This window comes from Castanea sativa, chromosome 12 (assembly GCF_040712315.1).
Source record: "Castanea sativa cultivar Marrone di Chiusa Pesio chromosome 12, ASM4071231v1".
Lineage (NCBI taxonomy): Eukaryota > Viridiplantae > Streptophyta > Magnoliopsida > Fagales > Fagaceae > Castanea > Castanea sativa.
Window position 1 is genome coordinate 35,484,843 of NC_134024.1, and position 21,159 is coordinate 35,506,001.

General features: G+C 35.0%; 2 protein-coding genes across 2 annotated transcripts; both read right to left on the bottom strand.

Annotated features, from left to right (window-relative positions):
- Positions 1-7,053: 7,053 nt before the first annotated feature.
- LOC142620587 (uncharacterized) lies at positions 7,054-8,357 on the bottom strand. Its single transcript, XM_075793943.1, has 2 exons — positions 8,178-8,357; positions 7,054-7,635 (listed from the first exon to the last, which is right to left on the bottom strand). The coding sequence occupies exons 1-2, from the start codon at positions 8,355-8,357 to the stop codon at positions 7,054-7,056; spliced, it is 762 nt and encodes a 253-aa protein (XP_075650058.1).
- A 10,353-nt stretch (positions 8,358-18,710) lies between these two features.
- On the bottom strand, positions 18,711-19,292 carry LOC142620589 (uncharacterized). The gene has a single exon (XM_075793944.1). The coding sequence runs from the start codon at positions 19,290-19,292 to the stop codon at positions 18,711-18,713; it is 582 nt and encodes a 193-aa protein (XP_075650059.1).
- Positions 19,293-21,159: the final 1,867 nt, after the last annotated feature.

Consider the following 21,159-nt stretch of genomic DNA (forward strand, 5'->3'; position numbering starts at 1 on the left):
ATAAGTCTATCTATATCAGTGGTTTTATAAGTCTATTCTAGCGTTTTCCAAAGCGCTGCTATAGGTCTTCAATGGATATAATAATAAGGCCTATACTAGTGCTTTTAAAACGCTGTAATAGCCTTGCTTATGCCATACCCTATTCCAGCGGTTTTTAAAGCGCTCCAATAAGGCTTTTTTTTTTTTTTTTTAATTTTATAACACCTGTAATGAACCACAATTCATTTTTTCCAATAGCAAATACAATACCACATTAAACCAACAAACTAAATATATTTAATTACACCATATCAATAATTACATCCCAAATGTCTAGAATGTTATACATAAAACATTACATTCCAAGTGTCTAGAATGTTATGAACAAAATAATACATTCTACACAACTATGTAGAATGTCCTGCACAAAAGAAAACATTCTAACTATGTAGAATGTCATGCACAAAATAATACATTCCAATTGTCTAGAATGTTATAATAAAGTTTCCAACTATGATGTGTGTGTGTGTGTGTGTATATATATATCAAAGTTTGAAACTTTATTATAAATATCAAAATGTCACAGTAACTACTCCAAAATAGGGCCCAAAGTATCGTCTAATGCGTATCATCAGATGATAAGCACTGAGCACCGAGAGACTGGATATCCATTGCAAAATCACCGTCACCATTCTACGAATTAAGAAACACACAATAGATTAGTGTACTAAAAAACAGAGTTAGTAGTTGAATGACACAATATCACTAGTATTGCTACCAACTGCCACGTTAGCAATTAAAACACAATCAAGTACACTTTACACGTTTGACATTAGGCTAAAAATTTCAATATATAATTTATTAAAAAGTTTTAACACAACAGAATTCATATAAAAAAATAATGATCCAAATTCAAATCAACATCTTATTTTCTTAGCTCACACTTTCTAGACAAACAAACACAGCAATATAAAAATAAAATTAAAAAAAAAACCTACTTTGGCCTGAAAATCACAACTCCTCTTTACTTTGGTTGAAATTTCTACTTGGATTAGAGAGTATAATGGCAAAAAATAAACCCAACTCACAATGAAATTTCCACTGGGATTTGGATCTTCACCTTACCAAACATAAACCCCTAAATCTCAACTTTCAAAACATGAAGAAGAAGATTGGGCCCATATGATAACACCATTATTGGCATTATTATAGTAAAGTAATTGAGTGCTAAATTAAGCCAAACGTAGAGTAGGGTAACAATTTTTTAGTGGGATATTCCCAATATAATCATAAGTTGCATAGAAAGTTGGCAAATAAAAATGGCATGAAAGTTGGCAAATAAAAATGGCATGAAAGCTGTCACGACCCAAACCTGTACTTAAGAATTTAAAGCATGACCGACATGTTATCAAGTTTACCACAATACTAACACGAACCAACCTAAACTAAAGGTGCTTATCAAGAATTGTTTCTTGTACTCCTTATTTTCTTGCATAAAAGTCATAATATACAAAAATGATGAAAACCTTGAAACTTCATTTCATTTGAACTTTACAAGATTACCACTTGGCTGAAATTTGAGGTATTCGTGTAAATATTACATACCTAACGTTTAGCAACACTCTTATTTACAAACCTAATCCCAAAGACATATAACTGGGGTTCAAAACATACTAAGGTTCTGAATTACATTTGTGCTCAAAATGATCAAGTACATCTTGATTTCTCCTATACAACAAAAGAGATAAACTACTATACAACAAAAAAAACTATACATTCTAACAAACGAGAATCACAGAATCCTTGTCACCTCTAATACTCTCTCGCTGCTTCCAGGAAAGAACCTGTGCACTGAAATATAATAAGGTGAGTTGCGAAACCCAGTAAGGTTTTAAGCTCCATGGGCCTTTAATAAGAATGCATGTAAATCAAATATTTTATAGATATGTCAGCTTTGATAAAATAGCCTTCATACTATTTATATTGTTCTTAAAATAACTTATGAACTTTCAGATGAAAATACTTCATTTTCCTTTCATATAATAATAAAAGGACATAATAAGGAACTAAAACATAATTTAGTAACATTATCTTTAAATAGACTATAAAATACTTGGATCATAAACTTCTCATTAGACTTATAACACATTCAACATACCTTTCTTATCATCATACTTTTCTTATAATTTTCAAATAGCTTAATAGCTCATTTATAATATATATTAGTTAGTCCAATTGTAAGTATGTCACAACTTTGGGAGGCTTCCAGCACATAGTGCTAGGCATCCAGCATTCTCCACAATGCTAGGTAATCCCAGGATCATATCAGAGAGTATCACCCCTTTCCATGTGATCATATCATCAACCATAGGGGTCATTTGACATCCTCCATAAGTTGGCCGTTCCCAACAAGGGAGGGTACAACAGAGTCCTCACCACTTATAATGGCCAATCAAAATCTCCATGAAAATGCCAGTACTATAACCCCTACTGGTTGAGTTCAGATCATAACAATGGAATAACTGAAAACTATATTTTTCTGATAACTATGCTTTTACATGAATGTTTCACAAGAGTAGCATATCTACTTCATTTTTAAATATTATGTTCGTGATATAAGTAATAGCATTAATATGCTAAAATTATCATGTATATAAGATTGAACAACTCACAAACATATATTTTACTTAAATCATGCTTATATGTAATATCTCTAATTAAAGAGTTTTAATACATAATAGTTTTCTTAACAATTTTTATACTTATCAAACGCACATGTCACATATCCCTTACCTGAAAATAGAAGACGCGAGAAATTTGTACAAGAGGAGCTCAAGTGCTCATGTTTTTGTTCTTGTCACCTAAATGAAAGACCAAAACTTATTACTGACAAACTCTTTCTAAGTATTTAAACTTATACATGAATCACAACCTAACTCTCAAACTCAAGAAAATCTTAATTCCCATCACACAAAGGTTCTCCAAAGCACATGATACATTCATCAAACATATTATGTACCAAACTATAGAGAAACTGAGGCATAAAATTTATCTAAGATCCAAACATACCAAAGGATCAGCATACTAATTTATAGCTCAAAACATTCACCCTAACTTTAGAATTAAATCCTTAAAGTCATGTGTATCATATGTTGTTCACTGCTTATTTCAGCAGCATATGCCTCATTTGTAAAATACAAATGGGCTATCCATTCACATCCATATGTCATGTAATTTTACAGAGCCACTCCCCTGGATATCTAGTATATACCACATCAATTTTAGAGTCAACGCATAAAATCATGATTAATTAAAAATCATACAAGGCAGCATACTCAAATTTGTCATGACAGAATTTCATGTAACTTAGAAATTAAACCATTATTTTTATATTAATCCAAATGTTGTGAAACCACTTCCATAATAACCATATTTGTCTTAGAATTCATAAAAACTACTCCTAACATCCTAATTCACAGAATATGATTTAATCCAGATTTTTCTTGTTGTAAATATCAAATCTGTTACAGTGACATCTTTAGCATATGTTCTTACAAAATCATCAACTAATAGCAATTGACCTTCATTTCATTTGGGTATTTTTATACCTATACTATACATATTAAAATACGTTAATAAGCATCCCATAGACCACAATATCATCAAACTTTCAAATTACAAACACAGAATCACAAGTTCAACTTCTACAATTAGATTAGAACACATTGAGGGAAACTAAAGAAAACAATCACACCATCAAAATACCCAAAATCAGATGAGATTTTATTTACTTACCCACAAACTTTGAAGCTAAAACCTTAGGGCTAATCTTTTAATTTCTTCTTTAGAGTGAGATATATGGTTTCAGTGAGAGAGGAAGGGCTGTTGTCATGAAGGAAGGTGCTACCGTTTCAAAAGCAAAGAAAGGAGCAAAGAAAGATGAACAAAGAGTGTTTCTGGTGCAGCAAAGAAGACAAGAGAAATGGATTTTGGGGTGGGGCACATGTAATGTTAAGGGAAAAGGGTTGGTGAGTCACTCTTTAAACTTTTAAAAATTTACTCTCCCCTCCCTATAAGCTTATATTCTAGAAAGGCCAAACAACAATATAACTTTACATATAAACCCTTACCTTTATAAATTTCTTTCCATAACATTAAAAGAGCATATATGTTTTATAATATCACAATATCAAAACTTTATGCACTTAGAGTAATTAAGATAATACTAAGTATATATACCCATAAAAGTAATTATGCAATTAGGTTGGGATGTTACATCCTTCCCTCCTTAAAAATTTTCGTCCCCAAAAATTGTACACATACCATAAATAAAGAGATTCATAATATTTTTGTCTCATTTCCTCCTCTGCCTCCCATGTTGCCTCTTCTGTAGAGTGGTTTCTCCACAACACCTTGACTATAGGAATTGTCTCGGTGCGAAGAACTTGCTCCTTACGATCTAAAATCTTAATTGGGATCTCTTCATATGACAAGTTCTCTTGGATTTGAAGTGATTCATATTCTATCACATGCTTTGAATCAGGAACATATTTTCTAAGATTAGAGATATGAAATACATTATGTATCTTGGATAATGTAGGAGGTAAGGCAACTTAATATGCAGCTGATCCAATTCTTTCAAGTATCTCAAATGGTCCAACAAATCTAGGACTTAGCTTATTTGTTTTCCCAATTCTTAGCACTCCTTTCAATGGTGAAACTTTGACAAACACATGATCTCCCACATCGAATTCAATGTCTCGTCGTTTCTTATCTACATAGTTTTTTGCCTACTTTAAGTAGCCTTTAGTCGTTCTCAAATCAACCAAATTTTATCAATTGTAATTTGCACAATCTCGAGCCCCATCAACTTCCTTTCTCCAACTTCATCCCAACAAATTGGTGATCGGCATCGTCGTCCATATAAAGACTCAAAAGGAGCCATCTCAATGCTAGAATGATAGTTGTTGTTGTAGGCAAACTCAATTAATGGTAAATGACTATCCCATCTGCCTCCTAAATCCAAAACACAAGCCTGTAACATGTCTTCAAAGGTTTGAATAGTACATTCAGATTGTCCATCTGTCTAAGGATGGTAAGCTATGTTAAATGTCAGTTTAGTACCCATACCTGTAAACTCTCCCAAAAATGTGAAGTAAACTTAGGATCTCTATCAGACACAATAGATGCAGAAACCCCATGTAACCTTAGAATTTATTGTATATACAACTCAATAAGCTTATTTAAAGGATAGTTAACCTTAACACGAAGAAAATGAGCTGACTTGGTTACTTGATCTACAATCACCCAAATAGAATCATAACCTTGAAGTGATTTTGGGAGTTCAACAACAAAATCCATAGTAATATGCTCCCACTTCCACTCAGGGATAGGGAGGGGTTGCAATAGTCCTCCAGGTCGTTGATGTTCAACTTTTATTTGTTGACAAGTCAAGAAACGACTTACAAATTCAACAATATCTTTCTTCATACCACTCCACCATGAATTTCCTCTCAAGTCACGATACATTTTGGTACTACTAAGATGTACGGTATAGGAAGTACAATGAGCTTCTTCCATAATCTGTCTTTTCAACTCATTAACTGCTGGAACACACAATCTGGAACCGTGCATTAAAACACCATCCTTACTAATGAGAAAACTAGGTATGTTGCCATTAGATGCTTTATCACGGATCTTAGCTAATTCTAGATCATTAAATTGAGAGGCCTTAATTTTCTCCGATAAGGTAGGCTTCACAACTAGAGTAGAAAAACATGTACTTGAACCCCTGATTATAAACTCAATCCCCATCCATTGTAAATCTGCCAAAATTTCTTTTTGAGTAGTTAGTATGCAAGCTAATTGTCCTGAAGACTTTCTACTCAAAGCATCTGCCACCACATTTGCTTTGCTAGGATGATATTCAATGGAGCAATTATAGTCATTTATCAGTTCCAGCCATCTTCTTTGCCTAAGATTCAGCTTTTTTTTGTGTAAATAAATATTTGAGACTCTTGTGATCTGTGTTTATCATACAAGGTTCACCATACAAATTGTGTCTCCAAATTTTAAGAGCAGACCACTGCTACTAATTTCAAATCATGAATAAGATAATTTTGTTCATATGACTTTAGTTGTCTAGAGGCATAAGCTATGACCTTCCCTTGTTGCATGAGAACACATCCCAAACCTTTCTTAGAAGCATCACTGTATATCACAAAACTTCATGAACTTGAAGGTAAAGTAAGTACTGGAGCTATAACTAGTCTTTGTTTTAACTCCTTAAAACTGTGCTCACATTTATCAATCCATTCAAACTTCACTGCTTTCCTGGTTAAATTGGTTAGAGGCCAAGAAATCTTGGAGAAACCTTCTATAAATCTCTGATAATAACTGGCCAAGCCCAAGAAACTACGAACCTCCGAGACAATCTTTGGTCTTTCCCAATTCACTATAGCTTCAATCTTCTTTGGATGAATAGAAATTCCATCCTTTGATATCACATGTCCTAAGAAAGAAATTTGTGCTAGCCAAAATTCACACTTCTTTAGTTTGGCATAAAGTTGATTATCCCTTAAAATCTGCAATATAATCTGCAAATGCTTCTCATGATCTTCCTGACTCTTAGAGTATATTAAGATGTCATCAATGAATATCACCACAAATTGATCTAAGTAAGGCTGAAAGACTCTACTCATTAAATCCATAAAAGTAGCTAGTGCATTTGTTAATCCAAAAGGCATCACAAGAAATTCATAATGACCATATCAGGTTTAAAAGGCAGTTTTCAGTATATCATCCTTCTTCACCTTCAATTGATGATAGCTAGAACGCAAATCAATTTTTGAAAAAACTAATGCTCCTTGTAATTGATTGAATAAACCATCTATACGGGGAAGGGGATACTTGTTCTTCACCGTTACCTTATTCAATTCTCGATAATCAATACAAAGTCTCAAACTTCCATCCTACTTTTTAACAAACAGAACTGGTGCACCCCATGGCGAAACACTTGGCCTAATAAAACCCTTATTAAACATATCTTGTAATTGTACTTTTAACTCTCTAAGTTCAGCTGGGGCCCTTTCTATAAGGAGCCTTAGATATAGGACTGGTACTAGGAAAAAGTTCAATAGAGAATTCAATCTCTCTATCTAGAGGTAGGCCAAGTAACTCTTCTGGAAAAAGATCTGGAAATTCTTTTACAATAGGAATATCTTCTAACTTTTCATTAGTAGCTTCAGAGTCAATCATGTATGCCAAAAAGCCAATACACCCCCTTTTAAGCATATTCCTAGCTTGAAGAGCAAAAATTATACTCAATGGTTTAACCTTTGTATCTCCCTCAAAATTAAATTTAGATTGGCCAGGTATGTGAAAGATTACACTTTTCTCAAAACATTCTACAACTGCATAGTAAGTTGACAACCAGTTCATACCCAAAATGGCATCAAAATCATGCATATGTAACAAAATTAAATCTACAACTAGATCCTTACTAGCAATATTAATAACACAACTTTGATACACCCATTGAGCACATAACATTACACCCGAAGGAGTAGACACCCATAGTTCACAATCCAACAACTCAGGACTCATGTGTAATACATCAGCAAAAGCAGGAGATATAAACGAGTATGAAGAGTCACCCTTTAAACTTTTAAAAATTTACTCCCCCCCATCCTTATAAGCTTATATTCTAGAAAGGCCCAAACAACAATATAACTTTACATATAAACCCTTACCTTTATAATTTCTTTCCATAACATTAAAAGAGCATATATGTTTTATAATATCACAATATTAAAGCTTTATGCACTTAGAGTAATTAAGATAATACTAAGTATATAAACCCATAAAATTAATTATGTAATTAGGTTGGGATGTTACAAAAGCCACCCACTTGCATGGGACATCAATGGTACTCTTGATTGAGTATATTTTTGTGTTTGCCAATAAGACATGAAAATTGCTATATTTTTTTTATTATACAAGTTCCTTGTGTGTCTAAAGTTTTTATGGAGCCCAATATGGGAAATTTCTAACGGGCAAATGGAATAAATGTATTTGTAACTAGCATAACATTATGACAATATATGCTGGCCTATTTCACTGTAAAAATCTATCCTTGTTTGTGATCAATGATCTAATAAATATGACACACAACATACTTTGTAATTCAAACTTCTTACCATAGAGATAGTGGGAAACGATGGGTACATTTGGGTCAACATCCTCCTCATTAACCTCACTTCAGCTTCAATGGCATCATAACAAGTGAATTTTTCCCTCATTGCTTCTACTTGAGTAGACAACTCCTTAACCCTTTGGTCGGTTGCAGTAGATGTTGGAGGTGGTGTACTGTCCTCCATGTTCCTTGCACGATTGCCAGAGGGGGTTGGACCAAAGCCTACCCCTCTGACACGACCACCTCTCTTTGGACCGATGACCTGTCTAAATGCATCGTCGGGCTGCTAAAGTATGCCAGCCTCAATGTCCTCTCCCTGCAACTGTGAGCCTGTTGTCATAAGCTCTTTCATCTTCATCTAGTACTCACAAATAAACAAGACAACATATTAGCAATGAGGGCAATAATACACTTGCCAACATGAGTAATGTATAAACAAATAAGTACCTATATTTACTTTACTGAAACACATTTTCAGGACAAAACTTTCTCTATCATCATAAGTTTGTAGAATTATTGATTAAACATGTTGTCAATCAAACGGTGTATATTATTTTTTGTTTTCTATGGTCATTATAGATGTAGTGTATAAGAGCATTTAAATTTGTTTTGTATTTGTTGAGTATCCATAGGTGAGTTAAATGTTATAGCTAATAATAATGACATGAGTAAGTAATATAGTGTAACTAGGCTACAATGAACCATATGAACCAGTAGCTTTATCACATTGGTGTATATTCCATATGAATAAAGCAAAACAAGTTGTTGAAACATGGGCTCAGCAGTTTCATTGTTCTCCATGTGAGCAGAGATTGACCTTTCTATATCTTGCAAATGACATATTGCAGAACAGTAGGCGAAAGGGTTCGGAGTTTGTATAGACATTTGTTCCCCTCTATGGTCAATAAAATGATGTTTTAACTGAATGATGTGTACTAATTCTTTACAAGGAGTCATTTTCTTTAATAGCATCCACTAAATCTAACCCTTTTATTGGTCATTCCTTTTCTTAAATCTGTACTAGCATGTTTTTCATTGATACTCTGGGAGGCTACTGGATGATGTTGCAAGCTAATAACAGCATAAAATTAGTGGCCATTGAAATTGCTGGAGCAATTTGGAAAATTGAACTGCAGATATGTCTTTGTGAAGTCTATCTTAATATTGGAGTCCTCTAAGCAAGAAGCAATATATAGATTGAAGGACAAACCAGTACTGTTTGGACCTACCCAACAGATGTGGTTTAGAATTGGGGCAAAGAGTGGATTTGTGTTTAAAACCGGACGAGGACTCTCATTCTTTGTTATGTTTTAAATGCAAGAACTTGTCTTTTCTTGTTTTATTTGAGTTTTTGATACAGGACAAAACCAAACTGATGCAACAATAAAATTTTAAAGAGCAAAAAAACAATTGATAGATAACCTAGGAGTTAGCATCTAGGATTGCTTGGAGTTTGCACCAAGCAATAAAGAACAAAACCTCTAGGACTTTGCCTAGGGTTGGCTAAATTATTTGCTCTTATTCTTTACAAGAATTTCTTTAATAGCATCCACTAAATTAAAATTTGGAGAATAGAAAAATAACTGATAGATAAACTACAAGTTGGTATCTAGGATTGCTTAGAGTCAGCACCAAGCAACAATGAACAAAACCTCCAGGATTCTCTCCCTAGGGTTGACTGAATGATATGCTCTTATTTATAAAAAAAAAGTTGTTTTCTTTAATAGCATCCACTAAAGTTACATATTTACAATTCATATTTTTTCTAATAGCATCCATAATTCATATTTTATAGCACATGTAATGAACCATATGAACCAGTAGCTTTAATCTCAAATTGTTCTTCACCATTAAAGAACTTCTTGCCAACTCAAAATATAATACATTCAAATACAGTATAATTTGTTACAAACTTACAATGTTCACTTCTGCAGTTTCATTCATAGCAGTACCATCACAATGAGAATACGCCACTTCATATGTCTCACCTTTCTCTATTTGTTTGCCTTTCTTGTTTGCCTATAACATGGTTAGTACATTCGGTATATTAAAGAAAGGGTGTCGATTCAATGGTGTCAAATCACATTTATTTCTACTTTAGAACACAAAATAATATAAGCTTTGTTAATTTTTGCATGTTATTAATATATATGATGTTGTTCTTACAATGCTATCCGCCATCTGGGCATAGCTTTTGGATCCTAGCATATGCAACTCCGTCTACTTCCTAGGCCAGTCTTTGTTATTTTTAGACAGATCCTTCCAACATTTCAACAAAGTCACTACCGATTACAATAACAAGCTAATATATAATACTCTTGAGCATGGAACCTATAAAAGCAAAACAACTATACTACTGTAACTATTACTATCATACCTTTCTAAGAAAACCAGTACTCCACCAAGACATGAAATTGATTGTTATCAACCTTCGGCAATGATAGCTCAAGTAAAGCTTCCTTAGGAATGCCCGGCTTGTAGTACTTCTCCTTCAAGGATGCTTTGTGGCCCCTCCACAACTTCCCAATCCGTGACAGTGCCCATTTCCTTTGCTTGGTAGGTTTGATGCGGTTTGCAGGAATTATCCTTTGTGCCTACCATGTGTAAAGTTGAATTGACAAATGTCACATTTTCAACATAATAACAAACTTGCATAAAGCTTTAAACAAGTAATGAAGAAACCCCTTTTACCGTTGCTTTTTGCCTAATACTTGAATGGCCTCCCATCACCGATTCTTGTATTGTTGTGGCACTGAAGGCCGACGAACATAATTGATTGGGCACATGTCATGCCTTGCTATTATTCCCAACCACCTTGCCCAAGACCCAGCATTTTTCCCGACCGGTTGGCCCGCTTTATTTAATTGCAAAAACAGTTTTTTCCCCAGTGGCATATTCCAAATGTTGTCAAATCGGTTAGGCCCACGTTTATTGGGTATAGTGTCCGCTCCAGCTACGGGTACGTCCTCAGGATCTATTAAACCACCAACAAGTTGCATCAAGTTACAATGAAACACAAAAGGATGAAATGTCAAGAAACTAGCCATTTGGATACTTGGATATTCCAAAAAACCTATAAGTAAATTTATATTGTATCCTTATTAGGATATTTAATGAAAATATTAAAACATATTAAGTCATAATCCTCAAAATGTATGACAAGTGATGATATATATAAAGAAGGTAAAAAAAAATCATAAATTATACAATAGGTAAAACTATCTTCTTTTTTTAGATTGTTGTAATTATAATATTATAAGAAATACTTTTCTACACAATGAATAGGAACCTACATAAATATATTTTGTCAAGAGAACCAAACAAACTATGTTAGAATATTTATATACATGATTAAATAAATATACTTTATAAAATGCTTGGAATACTTGGTAAAATATTATTGCAAATTATTCTTAACATAATCTTGGGGGGTGTTTTGGACTTTTTTTTTTTGTGTGTTTACGAGGGCATTTTGGTCACATTTTCAATTTATGGGGCATTTTGTCTTATTCAAGTAATCAATGGTATTTTGCTCTTTTTCGATGTTTTAGGGGGTACTTTGGTCTTTTTCTAGGTTTATTGGAGTATTGGTCATTTGTTAATAAATCCCTATAGGTGACCTATTCCAACGCTTGTAAAAATGCCGAGATAGGTTAACCATCTGCCAGCGCTTTCAAAAGCGCCGAGATAGGTCTCTCCAATAAGGGAATGAAGTAATCCTATTCTAGCGCTTTTAGAGCACTGATATAGGTGGGCCCTATTCCAGCGCTTCCAAAAGCGTCAGGATAGGTCTCCATCATAAGGGAATAGGTTAATCCTATTCCAGCGCTTTCCTAAAACTCCGAGATAAGTTAACCCTCTGACAGCATTTTCAAAAGCACCGGGATAGGTCTCTCCCATAAGGGAAATGAGTAACCTTATTCCAACGCTTTTAGAGTGCTGGGATAGGATACTTTCAGAAATTAAAGTAATTAAAAAAAACGATAAACCTAACCTATAGCTGCGGTTATAAAATGCTGCAATAGGGCTTTCTATGCCAGCGTTTTTGGAAACCGTTGCTATAGGCCTTCGAATGTAGAGATTAATAAAGCGCTGGTTTTGAGCTACCGTAATAGGATTTCCTATACTAGCGGTTTCAAAAAGCGCTGCTACAGGCTCCCCTATTACGGCGGTTTTTGAAAGCACCGTAATAGGACGATTTTTTTGTAGTGACCTTTCCAATGTCCATCATCCTTATTTCATTTAGCTAATTGATCATATATAAAATAATAGCTAAGGCTTTGTCCATTTCTATTCTATTGAATATATTTTATTGAGAGTGAATGTGATTAAGATTGTGATCTAGATTAGAAATACAATTGTTTTGTCTTTTCTTCCAATTTCTATTATGTTTCTTAAATAATAATTTTTAAGTAGGAAAAGACATAATTAAAATATCATAAATAAATGAGAGGTGCTACGTCCACAACATTTTTACAACATTTTTACAACAAATCATAGGTGGTTAGTTGTTATTAGTTCAAATTTGAACCTAACACTAAGATTACTTTTTTGCCCCAACAATAACAACCAGTAACATCCTGCCACTTAGGATTTGTTGTAAAAATGTTGTAAAAATGTTGTGGACATATCATTTCTCTAAATATAAATGAAATTTCATATCCTTGTAATTAATTTAACACATCTTCATAATCAATAAATATAAATAACAAACTTATAAAGTCCTAATAAATTTTTAAAAATTAAAATCTAATATGACAAGATGATATTAAGATTGATACTCCTCAAATATTTCCTTTCTTAAAGCATCTCCAAAGGTTGTCCCTCTTCAATGACTCAACAAATGTGATGTTTTCTTCTAATACTTCATTTTCATTTGATGAAGCATTTTCTAACTCATAAATCATGATTCGAAACTCTCTAACAACTTATTATTATTCATTTCATTCTATATAAAGTTATGATGAATCCAAAAAACATTAATAATCCTAATTTGAGTCTTCACATAATAATGCCCACATTTTCTATAATATCACAAAACCTCGTTTGTTGTTTGATTGTATTTCATGTAGAATAGTGTCAAAGATTAAATAGCTCCTTATAATTTTTTGGTGTCAAATTTAGATGATATTAAGTTCCTCTATAAGAGCTAAGATCCTAGACAATTTGTGCTGACTCAAAGTATCACGAAACACTCAAAACTCTAATGCAAATCCTTCCTAACTAGTTTATAAATAAATTAACTTTATATTAGCATTACAGGCTACTCAAACATTTATACTAAACCCACATTTCCAATTTTTATATTTTTCTTATTCTTCTATAAGAATAGTTAATGTGATAACTGTTCCATTAAGGACTCCAAGTGCTCCCTAATAAGTATGATAAATAAATTTATATATATATATATATATATATATATATATACTCCAAGTGCTCCCTAATAAGTATGATAAATAAATTAATATATATATATATATATGTAAAAGCTTTAAGAATAATGATAAAAAAATCAAAATTATTTATTTAATAACTTGAACCACTTCCATCTCTCCTTCAAGAAGAAATGAGTGATCTTGTTTGATATACTTTTTACCTTAATTACAGCTTGCAATACATAATGAAATTGTCTAGCTAGTTATAACTTACCTCAAATGAGCAAACACAACTTTAATTATTCTATTCTTGAGGTTTTGAGAAAGAATATGTAAAAATAATGCTACAATTTCCTCAATTATAATATTTTTTGTGGCCACCAATCCACCCTTATCACTCAAAATGTTACATAACTTGAACTCATGTGTGTTTATACATAATTGTTCTATGCAATTAGACTCATGAATAGAGCTACCATGCAAAGTCTCCAACGATAAATTCCCTCTTCAATTTTACTTCTTGATGGTTCTTTCATGACAGGCTTCCTATGATAGCATATTTCAAAAAGCATAACAAAACACTATACTAACAAAGACAAAAATCTCATTGCCTTTTCCTCTTATATTTCCATATCCTCTTTGCTATATTTTCATTGAATGCACATATCTCTTCCATTGTAGGTCATTTTTTTTTTAATCTTTATTATTATTTGAAATACAAACAATAGAATTCATATAGGATTAATGTGTCAGGTCCATGTACAATGAAGAAAACAAAAACCTATAAAGATTAATGGGTCAGAGTCCTAAATTCCGAGAATGAAAAAACCTAGATGAGATTCATTAGTATAGTTGCACTATATTTGGGTACAATGAGTCATCTTTACAAACACAGGAAGCTATCCATGTTTCTAGTAGGATTAAAACACTTAATCATGTGACTTTCCTATTAAACACATAATATTGTATGTTAAAAAATTTAGGCACAACGTGTCATCTCATCCTATAATGATGCAGGAAAAGCGACAAGTTGTGATATGATTTAGAATTAGATGGAAAGTGAGTTTCTTAGAACACATTAATTGGTGAGTAGGTATCTCTTCAAATAACATAAAATTCTCAAATAAAAACTCTCAAGGCTTATTTTCAATCACACATACAAACTAATCTACAAAGTGCAAACATTCTGCTACTTATACTAGTTGTTTGGCGTTGGTAGCCTCTAACTGGTTGACAAATATTTAAATCCTATTGGAAAATGCTTAAATAATTATTTAACTAACTAACTAATTAATTACAAGAGGATTTCTTGAAATGCCCTGCATCAGGACTCTCCCTTTTAAGAAGCACTTGACCTCAAGTGTTCTTGGTTGCCACAGGATTTGTATGAAGTTAATTATAGGATGATACAATTGCCTTGTATGATGAGTTTGCTGCTATTGCAGCACACTAGAGGCTGCTACTTCTGTATAGACAAATCCCACACAAATGAAACACCAACGTAGATGCATCTACATTAGGAAGACTCCCCCTCTTAGAAACAAACTTGTCCTCAAGTATGGTTGACCATTTTAAGTCCTTCTCCATCTTGACCATTGGTTTGGGACTTGCTTTTCCCTTCTTTGGTTGCAATGAGTAGTGCAGTACTATCTTGTACAAACTATGTGTGTTGTACCTTGCACCCAAGATGGCTTGCCCATCATATTCACATGATTGTATGGCTACCTGATCACAAAAAATGGAATAACAACCTCTTGAAACTCCATTCTCTCATAACTACCTTTTTCAATCAACAAGTCACGATTTCTTTCTTCAATGCTAAAATTAATAGGAAAAATTTTATCTTTATTTTGTATGTCTTCCTCAATTTTTTTTTTTTTTGAAAACAAAACCAAGCACTTCATTCATTCATTATATTGTAACTGTCAATATGCAAAGCCTTAAGAGCAGGAGGTGGGGATTCTTCCAACCATATCCTCTCACTAGTTAAATGTTTGGCGAATCTTGCTAAAGAATGTGCCACAGAGTTGGCTGTCCTCCTAACATAACTAATAGAGAAATCTCTAAGTCCCCTCTTTATACAATAGATATCTTCATAAATAAATCCCAGTCTAGAATTGTTGGCGCTTGGAGCCATAATGGCTTTCATGACAGTAGCATTATCTCCCTCTAATATTATCTCCATAAAGCCTGCTTCCATAGCAAACTCCACAGCTCTTCTACAAGCCAACACTTCTGCTTCTTCGCTGTCCTGCACAGAGGGAACCCTTGCCAACAAAGCCACCATAACTTCTCCCTTATCATTACGAACCACAACATCAAATCCTGACACATTTAGCTCACTGAACATAGCTGCATCAACATTGATTTTGTAAACTGAACCTGATGGTGGCTTCCACCTAATTTGCTGTTGTACTAATCCATTGGTTACTCGGACCGAAAGATGGTCTTGGGCATCCTGATATTCCTTCAGATAATCCTTTGCCCATCAAACCAGCTGAGAAGGATCTTGTACACTGCCTCCATGTAACACCGAATTCCTCTGATTCCATATCACCCAACATTGAACAAAGAATAACTCCATGTCATCCACGGTTAATCGACCCATTAAATCCTCAATTAGTTGCAGTATATCTCCTCTGCCAGTCATACACTTCTGCAAACAAGCCTTACTACCCACCCACACATCTTGGGCAACCCCACATTCCCACAAGACATGAAGAACAGATTCAGTACCTTGCCTACATAAATCACATACGCTCTCCTCCACAATTTTTCTGCAAGCCAGATTCTCCTTAGTTGGCAAAATCCCTTGGCCGACCCTCCACCCAAAGACCTTTATTTTCCTTGGCAGATTATACTTCCATAGTTTAGGCCAAGCCAGACCTTTCCTGTTCAGCCTCGAGCTCTCCATCATTCTATTAGCTTCTTTTGAAAGTAATCTAGCTATGTGATAGCCCGATTTCACTGAGTAAAGACCATTTTTGTTATGGAGCCACATTATAGCATCTGATACCACTCTTCTACTCAATGGAATCCACATAATAGCTTCCATATATTTTCGGTGAAAATTAGCAGCAAGGACACTTCGGTTCCAGTCATGGATCGTCCAATCAATAAGTTCAGAGACTCTCCATTCCCAATCCTCATCAATTGGTGGATATAGGACTTTATTTTTTGGATAGTTTGGGATCTACCAGTCTTGAGTAACCCAAATGTTTGAGCCATCTCCTACACGCCAACAACAACCTTTTGCAAAATTGGTTGGAATAGATTGAGCAACTGCTTTGATCAGAACACTCCCATGGTATAAGCAAGAATAGATTGAGCAACTGCTTTGATCAGAACTTCCTTGCCAGCCCTAGATAGCAATAGGCCTTTCCATCCTTGGATTTTCTTCGAAACTCTATCCTTTAGATAGGAAAAAGTTTGATATTTTGATCTTCCCACCAACGTAGGTAACCCAAGATAGGATTCAAACCTGTCAACTTCTTTTATTCCCAAAGCTGTCTTAATCCTCTCCCTTTGGTCACCCTTCGTATTACTGCTAAAATAAACAAAAGACTTCTCAAAATGAATACATTGGCCTAAGGATACTGCATATGTCTGTAGAACTTCAGAGATAGCTTGCACTTCCTCCTGATTAGCTCGGCAAAATAATAGAGAATCATCAGGAAATAATAAATGGGATATACTGGGAGCTCTCCTGCATATAGACACACCATGAATTCGCCCCTCTCCTTCAGCCTTAGCCAATAAAGATGAGAATCCTTCTGGACACAGTAAAAACAGATAAGGTGATAAGGGGTTTCCTTGTCGGATTCCCCTAAAAGGTATGATATTACCATAAGCTTTGCCATTAATTTGTACTACAAAAGTAGGAGTCGTCACACATGTCATGACTCTATCAATCCAAACTTCAGGAAACCCTAATCTAGTCATGATACTTTTCAGAAAAGGCCACTCAACCCAATCATATGCCTCGCTAATATCCAGTTTCATCGCCATAGAACCCCTTCTGCTTGATCTTCTACAATGCATGGCATGCAAAGATTCATATGCTACTAAAACATTATCAATGATCAAACGACCCGGTAAAAAGCACTTTGGATTGGTGATATCAGTCTAGGTAGGATCAACTTCAATCTATTTGCCAATACTTTGGATATAATTTTATAAATGACAGTACATAAGCTAATGGGTCTGTAATCAGACATTCTCTCAGGTTTTTTAACCTTAGGAATAAGAACAATGTGAGTATAATTTATTTCAAGCAGCATGATACCAAAATTCAGAAAATCTAATATAGCAACAATCACATCAATACCCACAATATGCCAAAAATTTTGAAAAAATTTAGCATTCATACCATCGGGTCCAGGAGCCTTTGTTGGTCCCATCTGAAATAATGCTGCTTTGATTTCCTCTGCACTGTATTCACTGGACAAAACTTATTTCATATCTAGAGTCACCCTGTGAGGCACTGTATTTAGGCATTCTTCCATCTGATCACATTCGCTTGAACTAAACATGGTCTTAAAATAACTTGTTGCCACCTCTACAATGTCATTAATCTCCACTACCCATTCTTGCTGTTGATTTCTTATCCCATGAATAAAATTTCTTCTTCTTCTTTAGGAAGCTTTAGAGTGGAAAAACTTGGTATTTTTTTCACCATTTTTAGGCCATGAAATCCTAAACCGTTGGTGCCAATAAATTTCTTGTTTAAGGAGGAGGTCATCCAATTTTTTACTAACTTCTAAAAATTCAGCCTTCCTTTCTTTTGTTAGCTCTTCACGGTTCAAGCTCTCAATATGTTTTTGCAAACTCTTAATCACTTCAGTGTCAAGATGAGTCTTTGAAGAGCCCCATGCACTCAAGCTCACTCCATATTCATTGATTTTCTCTTGTACAGCTGCCATGGTCGAACCTGAACTACCCCTTACATTCCAAGCTTCCTCCATAGTTTGTTCACAATCATCCCATAACATCCAAGTTTCTTCAAATTTAAACCCACGTGTGCCACTACTCCTGAATTCCTTTTCCGATCTACTGTTCGTGAGAATTGGGGCATGATCTGAGGCGTGTGACATCAAGTGAGTTACTGTGCTTGCAAAAAATTTACTCCTCCATTCTGTGTTAGCCATTACACGGTCCAATCGCTACCTAGTATTTGCTCCACCCGGTCTTTTGTTATTCCATGTAAAGGGATAACCATGGAAACCCAAGTCCACTAAACCACATGACTCCAAAGCTATGCCAAATTCCTCCATTTGCTTGAAAGACAGTGAATAGGCACTTTGTTTCTCAGTCACATATAGTATCGCATTGAAGTCTCCAATGCAACACCAAGGACCATCCACAAAAGTAGCAAGATGAGATAACAAAGCCCAAGACTTAGTTTTCTGATCAATCTCAGGCCACCCATAAAAACCAGTTAAAAACCACTCAAATCCATCATCTTCCACCACTTTGGCCAAAGTGTGATTATCCGTATAGTTGATCACATCCAATTGCACCTCTGGTTTCCAAAGCAATGCAAGACCTCCTCCTGAATTCGGCTTCTTCACAATCAATTTATTTTTAAATGGTAGTTCTCTGCCATGTTTATCAAACCCTTCCTTATCTAAGCGTGTTTCCATTAGAAAGCACACTATGGGAGCTTGATCCTTCACAAGCTTGTGAAGGCTACGGATTGTCCAAGGGTTCCCAAGCCCTTGGCAATTCCAACTTAACAGCCTCATTGTGCTCGGCGGGGGCAGTTTGACATCCTGGCCGCTTTAGTTTTCTGTGTAATCTGCATGTCCATCTTCTCACGCTTCTGCACCTGTTCATCAGAGTCCCCTCTATCATACTCTTCTTTTTGCATCGTGTCTTTCTTACCCAGGACAGGAAGATTAATTTCATTTGAATTATCTGGCCCATATACCATACGTGCCAAACGTTTCCAAGTAGGCTGAGCCAAACCTTCAGATATATTATTTTCCATGTGCTCACTCACATGAATTGGTTTATGACTCTCCTCTATCAATTTTAAGTCCTCCACATTACTTTCAATTTTTGAATTCAAAATAGGATACTCATTCCCACCAAGATCTGAATCAACCCTTACCATATCCGTATCAATATTTCCTTCTTTCTCGGCTCTAATTCCGTTACTACCCAAATCAACTCCTAACTTTTCGGAGTTTCCTTCCTCACATCTCCGCTGCACACTGAGAATCTCTGATTTAGTGCATCCCACCCCCGTTACCCTCTCAACTGCATCCCTGTTGCTTTCCTCCACTTCATGCACGTCTGTCGAAGTCTATGGCATCCCCGTACTCCGTTTGGTTGGTGATCTAGGTCGTCCTCCACTTGCTTTCAGCCACTCCCCATACTCGCACTTCACTTACTCACCATTTTTCGTAAGAACAAAATAGGTAGCACAATGCTTTAGATCATGGTCCAACATGCTACAGTAGTGGCAGTGCATTGGCAACCTTTCATACTTGAATGAAGCCTATATTCTCTTTCCATCCGAACCAGATAGAAAGCCCCCTCGTCGAAGTGGTTTTGTAATCAGAATGGCAACCTTGACTCGCATAAAAAAATTCTGTATATCATGTTTACGCCTTCGTTCCACCTCTTCAACTGGACGTCGTCCTACCTCTACAGCCACCTAGGGACATACCATATCAAACGGAGCTCCCCAAATCTATAACCATATAGGCACTGACTCAAATTTGACATTCATCGTCGTCATCCCTACGTCCCATCTACACAGTAACAACACTTGGTTGTCAAAAGTCCACGGCCCTTCCTTTAGCACTCGTTCCAAATCAAAATCCGATTTAAATTTGAATTGGAACAAGTTGGACCCAACTTCAATTATCTGCACTCCTTTCTCTACTCCCCAAGCCCTCCTTAAGGTGTTGTGAGCCGCTTTTTTGTTAAAAGACTTGCAAGTAAGGAATTTACCGATCAGGCTTTGAACACAGCTCTCAATTTCTTCCTTGCGCCCTTCATCCGAGATTGTTATGACTTCCTCTTCCTTTGTTGTTAACTTCATGTTCTCAAAACTATGAAGCACATCATCCGCCGCCATCATTCAAAGTGAAAAAAGAAAGAAAAGACAGGCCTTTAGGAACCCTAAGGGAAAGAAAGCACTCATGGACATGAGAGAAGAAGAGCTCCTATCTCAAAAGGAGAGATGCTGCATAGTGTTTATTCTTCCTCAATTTCTTGCTTTGGAACTTGTAAGACCTTTGTCACTAATGGTAAATCATTTACTTCCTCAACAATAACATTTGCTTCTTCTTCCATACACTTTTCATAAACAAGTTCAGCCAAAAATTTCATGCTATCATTCATTTCTTTTCCTTCTTCACCAATTTTTCCTTCAAAGTAGTTCTCAAAAATAGGTTGTTCCATGTCATGATCTTCGAACTCTTCAACCAACAAATCTTGATCTTCTATCTCTTCAACCAGTAAAATTTTACCTATTGACAAAACAAGTTGGTTCTTGGCTAGTACCATGGAAACTTCATTGATCCAACAACATTTGATCCTTTTTCAACCTTATTGGTGAAATTGGATGTTGTATCACCACTTGGACCACTAATTTGAGAA